This window comes from Phytophthora parasitica (genome assembly GCF_000247585.1).
Source record: "Phytophthora parasitica INRA-310 unplaced genomic scaffold supercont2.7, whole genome shotgun sequence".
Lineage (NCBI taxonomy): Eukaryota > Oomycota > Peronosporomycetes > Peronosporales > Peronosporaceae > Phytophthora > Phytophthora nicotianae.
In genome coordinates, this window is record NW_008648993.1 from 1,409,671 (window position 1) to 1,417,584 (window position 7,914).

The 7,914-nt window shown below is 48.8% G+C and overlaps 2 protein-coding genes across 2 annotated transcripts; one reads left to right on the forward strand and one right to left on the reverse strand.

The window, feature by feature from the left end:
• Nucleotides 1-141: 141 nt before the first annotated feature.
• On the reverse strand, nt 142-1,897 carry PPTG_21686 (hypothetical protein; the record flags this gene model as incomplete). Its single annotated transcript, XM_008899319.1, has 3 exons — nt 142-296; nt 980-1,090; nt 1,777-1,897. The coding sequence occupies 3 exons, from the start codon at nt 1,895-1,897 to the stop codon at nt 142-144; spliced, it is 387 nt and encodes a 128-aa protein (XP_008897567.1).
• A 613-nt stretch (nt 1,898-2,510) lies between these two features.
• Nucleotides 2,511-2,684, forward strand: PPTG_21687 (hypothetical protein; the record flags this gene model as incomplete). Its single annotated transcript, XM_008899320.1, has 1 exon — nt 2,511-2,684. One exon carries the CDS (start codon nt 2,511-2,513, stop codon nt 2,682-2,684), a length of 174 nt encoding a protein of 57 aa, XP_008897568.1.
• Nucleotides 2,685-7,914: the final 5,230 nt, after the last annotated feature.

Below are 7,914 nucleotides of genomic sequence, written 5' to 3' on the forward strand. Positions count from 1 at the left end.
GCTCTTGAATTCGGGTGGCACTTGCACGGCGGAAATATATCGGTGCCTCCAGCTTAGGGACGTAGACAAAAAGCTCCAACTCAAAGCCAGCCTGTCCATTCCGCCTCCGCCTTGCTCTGGTCCAGACTTCTTTCAACTGAGCTAGAAGCCTGCTGCCTCTTGGCTAACTACTTCAAACCACTTCTGCTTGGCGTTGTTACTGGGTTTCAGACAGATGTCGAAAGTTGCTCTCCACTGACCTGGTAGTTTAATCTCGAAATGCTCCTCAACCATTGCTCTCGGACGATTATTTTCGTCTGACACATTGTATAAAAATGTGGGGGACTTCGTCGCGACATGCGCCAAATGGCTCCCCGTTCTTGATAGTGAGTCGACAGGTTAGCGAATCTGGTAGGGGGATATTCTCCATTTACGGCCGCGATCTTTTGCCAACACCAATGACACCAAACACTGAGGATGCACCGCTATCCACCGTCTCACAGGCTGTCCGACTTGGTGATCCACAATGCACACACCACTCACTGTAGGGTGCGCTGGTTACAGCCCTTCCTCGCTCCCAAAGGCGCCTCGCTGACGTAGAAGCCTTGTTGCTCAGCTGGTGTCTTTGAACTGCATCTCCTCAGGTCGCGTTCATGTCATTACATCATATCTAAACATTAGTGGGCTACTGCACCTGTACAATCGGGTTTTGCTGTGTGGGAACACTTGATCTGGAAAGTATCTGCCTCATATAACAACAGCGAGACAAATACGGCGCCTCAGAACTTATGCTCAATCCTTACCTGTGTCCTGTGCATCGTTGCTCAAAACCCTTTCTCACGACCTGCAGCTCTAATTCAACAGAAACTTGCAATGGCACCAGTGCTGACAACACGACACACACACACACGCACACCAAATAATACCACCGGGAGGAATTGAACTTCCGTCCCCCATAAGCAGGACTCTTCCGTTGAGCTACGATGGTGATAGATCGTACTGTGTGTCTCGCCGGTGGGGATACTAGCTTCGTCCGTGTGGTCCCACACGTTGCTTGCTTTTGAGCCGACGAAAGTTTGAATGGGACACGCATTCTTGTGTCGGCTGTCCACTGATGTATTTTATCCAATCATGTAACCCAAAGATTAAGTCAAATTTTACTGTCCGCTGTTACAGATTAGAAAGTCCCGTTTATCTCGGAGCTCTCTTCAGAGATATCTCTGAAGAACGGTAAAACGACATAAAGGCACAATAATTGTTGTTGCTATTATGCTGGTGCCCAGCACTTAAGTACGTTTTCACTAAAGTACGATTTACATTCCCCATAATTTAACCAAGTATACTAATTTGACCAATTCAATACACATATTTGTACAATACTAACTGTGGCGCCAGAGTAGATCTCAACCAATTTTCAATACAATTGTCCCAACGCTGCTGTACAGTCTGCGGTACGAGTAGACCAATTGTGTACCATTGGTAAGTTTAAGGCCAGGGACAGCGCTGTGAGCGAGAGGTATATGTTAGTATGAATCATGCTATCATGTTGTGATGCCAGGTTCTGCAGCCTAGCATGGGTGGAGAATGTGTACCTAATCAAGACTTCAGTACTGCCCCAACAATGAACGCTATATGGTACGTTGACACAATTGCAGCTGCTTAAGGTGGACACTAAATGCATACAAGAAGTTGATCCTCCGTTCTGGTTTCTCTTTAGCGATGAAACTATGTGAGTACGCCTTGGCATCCTCATCCAAAACCCTAGGCATCAGCAGAGCCCTGAAGGCTCAAGAATACTTCGTATATCGTCGGCAGGACTAACCGTCCCCGATGAGTTCGTATATGTTGCGATGAGACCGTTGCCGTCGATGTGCTTAAAGTGCATGCAGAGTCCGAGATCTAAGTAATTGAGCTTCATCAAGTAGGCAACTGCTAGCACAGTTTTACGTCAAGGCCTCGCCGCGGCGTTGCTACACAAACTCAGTGTCGGGAGGAGCAGTGAGCATCGGCGCGTTGGCCTATTGTGCCCGCAGATGCACATTTTGCCAGCAGAAAACTGCTGTCGAATGTCTGGAAAGCAGCCGCTCGACCAACATATTCCGATGCGTAGCATGTGTAACACTATAACTGACAAAGACGAAGTCGTGTACGGACAGCCAAAGTTCGCTGAATCCCCGTCCCAAAATTGATCATGTATGAGATAGCGTTTGCCTCCAAGCTGGTCCATTACAGGTGTATCGGAAGCGTCTTCATCGACCTCGTGCGGGTGTGAAGTGAAGTATTGACCGAGGTCTCGATCTCGCTGAATCCAGCGTTTCATAAGCTTAATCTTTATCCCCTATTGAGCATACTGATTATCCCCTATTGAGCATACCGGTGCTCACCAACATACGAGTACGATCACTTCAAAATAGGTTTCCAGTAACATATGCAAGCTTAGAGCTCTAAACTTGGCACAATATTTCCTGAAGGGACCAACCATCATATACTTAGTTTTGATCTTCGTCATAGCCCCCCCCCCCCCCCCCATTATGACCAAAATGCACGTTGGAACCCGTGTACGTGGCAAGACGAAGAAACTTAGGGGTAAGATTGATGCTATCAAGGTTGTGCGGCGAGAGTTCTGCCAGCTCAAGTACGACGTGCAGTGGCCAAGCACTGGAGCGACAATGGATTACAAGAAACTGGACTCACAGATTATTTAGCACACTATTAGGCATGGTGATCGTGGATAGCTACCTAGCATGTAGCAACGATATGACCATGGAGCTTCACTTGACTTTAGTGATTTGTTTATCAGGTGGCCTACCAGCTCATCAACAACGAACTTCCAGCATCTAGGACCAGGCGCAGCGGGTTGTCAACAGTTGATATAGATAGCGAGTACATCGACGAGCTTAACTCTCACCACCTCAAGGCGCTCATTGATCTCCCTCACTATGCGCCAGCTCGAGAACGAGGTTCACGAGCACGGGGGCTTTGTGGTGAATGCAACACGAAGGCTACATTCTACTGTGTGAAGTGCTTGCCCGGTCGTTAATTGCTGAGAGCTAAAACCTTGCTGGTACCCATTTCTGTTGGCTTCAGTCGTGTTGTAGGGAAAGTTCATCGGGTCCAAATTTGGGTCTATTTGAAACCGATATGAGCAGGACCAGTTAGTGGCCGACTAGGAAAACTCACCGTCTGCCAGTACCAGCTCTCTCGTAACGAGGCGTCTAACGACGTCCATCATCATCATGTGCTTCCTTATCTTGCCTGTAGGAGCGACTAACGGGGGGAAAGGGTCCCCTTGCGGACTTCTTTGATGGCAGGGTCAATGTTAGTTGATGTTGTCGTTGGCCGTCAGTTCGGAAGTGAAATGGTCACATGTCATCTCTCCGACACATCCTTCAGCTATTTCTTCGCTGGTTTCTTTCCCTTGACTGGTTTTCGGGGCTTTGACCTTATTAACCAAGTGCCTATCCTTATCCTTCACTTATTGACCTATCACACACCTTCAATTCGGCCGCATACATTTGTGCCAATATTGTGGCATAACAGTTAACCACTCAGCTGTACCAGTGTCACCTTTGACAGTGCCACCTCTACACAATGACAACCGTGTCCTGAGCTATACCAAAGATAGCGGTCAGATACCGCACTCACTAAAGCCATCGATGGCGCTTGTAGTCTTGGCGATAAGAGCCCAACGGTACGCGGTGCACAACATTTCAAAAGCATTCGTCTTTCTGACAACATGATTGTTGATGGATCATAACTGCTCTAGCATTATATCGTGCCCACAGTAATCGCATGACTGGATAAGCGTGACATCATATGTTCAAAATAAGCCCAATGCTGGCATTGTCACGAGCATGATCCCATACTCGACACAGGTCTCAGCTGCTTCTATATTGTAATAACCCGTGAATACATATTAGAATACCTGTTTGCACAGTAAAACCATAGAATTGCGTACCTGCATCAATGTGCGTTGAGATATTGTCCACAATGTGTCGCGCTAGCTTGGTTTGGTAAGTTTCAACGCGGCTATTGTGCTAATGACGACTTTACTCTGGATCGGGTTCATACGATATCAGTCGCTATCTAGGATCTCAGTCATAGTGACGTTCTTACGGATAATTAGGTCGTTAGAATTGGTCTCTTTGGGAATCTACTGAGGCTCTCTTGTGTAAGTTAGCTCGAGCTTCGGGTTGTATGAGCTGGCACAAAGCTATTATTGTTCAATTTGCTTTCAAAAGCACTGGTCGTGTCATACAATGAGCACCACCGGCTTCTGAAGGTGAGCCACGTTCTGTCCCCCAAAAAAGTACAGCCATTGAACAAAGAAACAAAATTCTTACTGAACCTTTTATGGCTCGAGTAATAACCTCTGCTTTAATTCTTAGCGCAGCAAAATGTCCTCCTAGAAGAGCCGCACGCCGACGAAGAGATAGGGTATAGCGGGCCCGTCCTCCGATGGCCATGACACAGCGCTGCATTGCAGCGATCCACTCCACCAGGTCACGCTCTAGCTTGGGTTACATGACGGTGTTGGACAGCACGGCTCTTACCCGAGGGCGGCGAGCTGTCGACCTGAGGGCAGGATGCTGAGCACATCAATCTGTTCACTGAACAGATTGATGTGACAGCACAAATAAAGACTTACATTTATTATTGTAATAGTAAGTACTAGAGTAAAACAGATCCTAAGAGCACTAGGGATACAGTGCACCGGCAGACAGAGGCTGTCTGCCAACCAAACAGGAGTGCGATGAGGATTTGAGGGCAGAAGGGAGAGATGCCGCCCGAGGACGAAGTCCGAGGACGAGCTCACTTCTTCTTCTGCCTCAGACTGAGCACAAGTCTAGAGAATAGGTAGTTAAGAATAAAGTTAAACAAACTGTATTGAGAGCTACTCTACAGAGTTCAATTCAACATTTCAAGTAGAATGAGCAAGCCCACTGAGTCCAACATGAGCAGGTTGCAGTTCCAAGGGAACAAGGCGCATTTCGCTGGCTGGAAAGACAAGTTTGTGGATCATCTGGCTGCCAAGAGCGACGACATCGCGATTTTTGAGCTCCAGCATAATCGTGAGAAGCCTCTCACGCGTTACGAGGATTTGCTCAAATCCCAGCCGACAATCCCGCCTCTGGAAGGAGAGCAGACGCCGGAACGTGTGAAGGCTCACGAGCTACAAGAAGCGCTGGTTAGGGGACAGAAATCCTACATCAAGGATCTTCTGAACCAGACGCTGCCAAGAAACTTCGCTGACGAACGACTCATGAGGGAGCCGGTCCATGTCATCTGGAGGGCCGTTGAGAAACGCTACGGTCTCAACACTGCGTCCGGCGTTGTAGAGCTGGTGCAGAATTTCGAGAGAGTGGCCAACTCTGACTTCAGGAGCATTTCGCACCTGTTCCAGCAACTTAAGGTTGCTCGTGAGCAAGCGAACAGGAACAGCATCGAAGCTCTAGGTGGGAAGATCATATCGTCCCATCTCATGCTCGTTAAAGTCCTGGCAATTCTGCCTGGCCACCTGTGGGGCTCAGGGATCGAGTTCCAGCCTGGTGACTTTACTGTCGAAAAGGTTGAGCATAAACTCGTTGCCATCTTTGGCAACAAGAGCAAGGCGCAAATCATGGCGCTGGGCAAAGGTGTCGCGGTGAACCATGTACAAGCCGGGGCAGCGAAACCCAAGCCAAGTGCACTGGGCAAGCGAAAAGCCGCGCCTATCAACGATGTGCACTACAATGTGGGGGATAAATCGTGCCACTACTGTGCTGGGGAATTCAACGACATGAACGACGTCGGTCCCCATCATATTGTCGCATGCCCCAAGATGAAGTACGACTTGAGCCTGGGCGTTAAGCGCAGGAACATCTGGAGCCGAGGCAAACGCGTTGGCACTTGCTGGTCAAAGCCACAAGAGAAAGGCAAGTCGGTTGTCAAGACCAAGAAACCGGTTCGCAAGCAGATCCCGGTAGAAGACTGCCTACCGAAACCGGTAAACGCGTGCGAGACGGCGCAGCCAGGCGCTCCGATGAGTCCACCGCCTGTCAGCCCACCAACCACCATGACGCCTGGCTACGAAGATATGCACGGCACCGAGCCCATGGACACCGACGAGTCAATGTCGTCGTACGAAGTGCCTGTCAATGCTGGGGACGTCACCGGAGATGGGGCGATTACCGACATGGCGGCAGGTGTCAACAAGATGGCGGTTGACATGGAGCAAACGGTAAGGTCTTTGTATCCTTTTCTGCTGGACAGTGAAACACTTCTAACCACTGACTGTTGGGTGCTTGATTCAGGATGCGGTTTCGGTTTAACCAGCGAAGCATCCCGGTTTGTGGAGATGAGACCCGACAACGGCTACATGTTTACATTTGCAGAAGGGTCTAAACATACAAATACACACATTGGCACTGTGAAACTTTATTTGCATGGTCCGGGAGGTATTCGACCGTTTCTGTTTACGAACATTGCACTAGTACCGCATGCTAAGTCGAATATACTTAGTGAATACTGGCTACAAAGGGGAGGGTATCAGATTATAGGGTCAGCCAATGGCGACTATAAATTTGTCCTATATAAGAACCAATTGGTTTTTGTGGCCAAGGCAATTAACGGAGCGTATTATATACAATCTAAAACAGTAAAAGAACGGCAAGCGCACTGCCATGCTGTAAAATCACAACCATGTAAGCCACTGGCACTGCCAGGAGTGGGAAAAGTAGAGGCTGCCCTAAAGGAATGGCATGTAAAGTTGGGACACCTGAACAAAGAGCAGGTGATCGCAATGTTGACCAAATCAGTGGTGGCCGGTATGCCTACACTCAAGGCATCTGATCTCAGGCAAGTGCCATTCTTCTGCGCAACATGCGTGGAAATGAAGAAGAGACGGATGTCGTATCGCAATACAAAGGGCTCAAGAGATACAAAGCCGATCAGCACGATACACATGGACACAAATGGTCCGATGAAGACAATGGGAGTCTTCGGAACCACAGGCACTATCAGGTACTTCTTGAGCATCATTGACGACAACACGTCATGGCGCTGGACATACGTTCTACGGAACAAGAAAGAAGTGTTCGAGAAGGTCCGAGAGCTCCTACTGCAACTTGAGCGTGATGGAAAGTTCACAATCAGAAGAATTCGCTCCGATGATGGGACAGAGTTCGTGAACTCAGCGTTCAAAGAATTCTGCAAGGAAAAGGGCATAGTCTTTCAGACATCAAATGCATACAGCCCAGAAGAGAACGGAGCGGCTGAGCGGGACCATCAAAGCAAACTCGACAAGGTTCGCTGCGCGCTCAAAGATGCGGAGATGGAACATTGATGGTGGCCAGAGGCCCTGATCTACATGACCTATGTTCAGAATCGTACCCCAATGAGCCGGTTGGGTGGAAAGACGCCATACGAAATGGTGCACGGAGAGTCACCCAACATTAGTGGCTTACCTGTGTGGTGTAGTATCTGCTTTGCACACATACCGGCTGTACTTCGCAAAGACAAGAAACTGTCTGCTAGAGCTCTAAAGTGCAGGTTCTTAGGTGTCTCAGAAGAAGCCAAGGGCTACCGACTATGGGATGTCTATAACAACAAACACATTGTCGCTCGAGATGTGCTATTTGACACAACCAGTGTAGCAAACATTGTAAATCGGGCCTTTAACCAGTCCAACACGGAGGACACAACTCAATTTACTCCGCGAGAGATACCCGGAGCAGAGGGAGATCAGCAAACTGCATCTGAGCAGGAGACTGCTGAAGCAGTGGGAGTTACACCTACTGTGCCTCCAATGGATCCTACTGGAGCAGTGGGAGGGTCCAAATCAAAACGGAGCGCAGGGTTACTGGAAAGACCAAAGCCCATAGAGCGACCCCGTCGAGAATCCAAACGACCGAAACGGTATCAGGACTATCAGTGCTTCCAGGCAATCCTGGACAA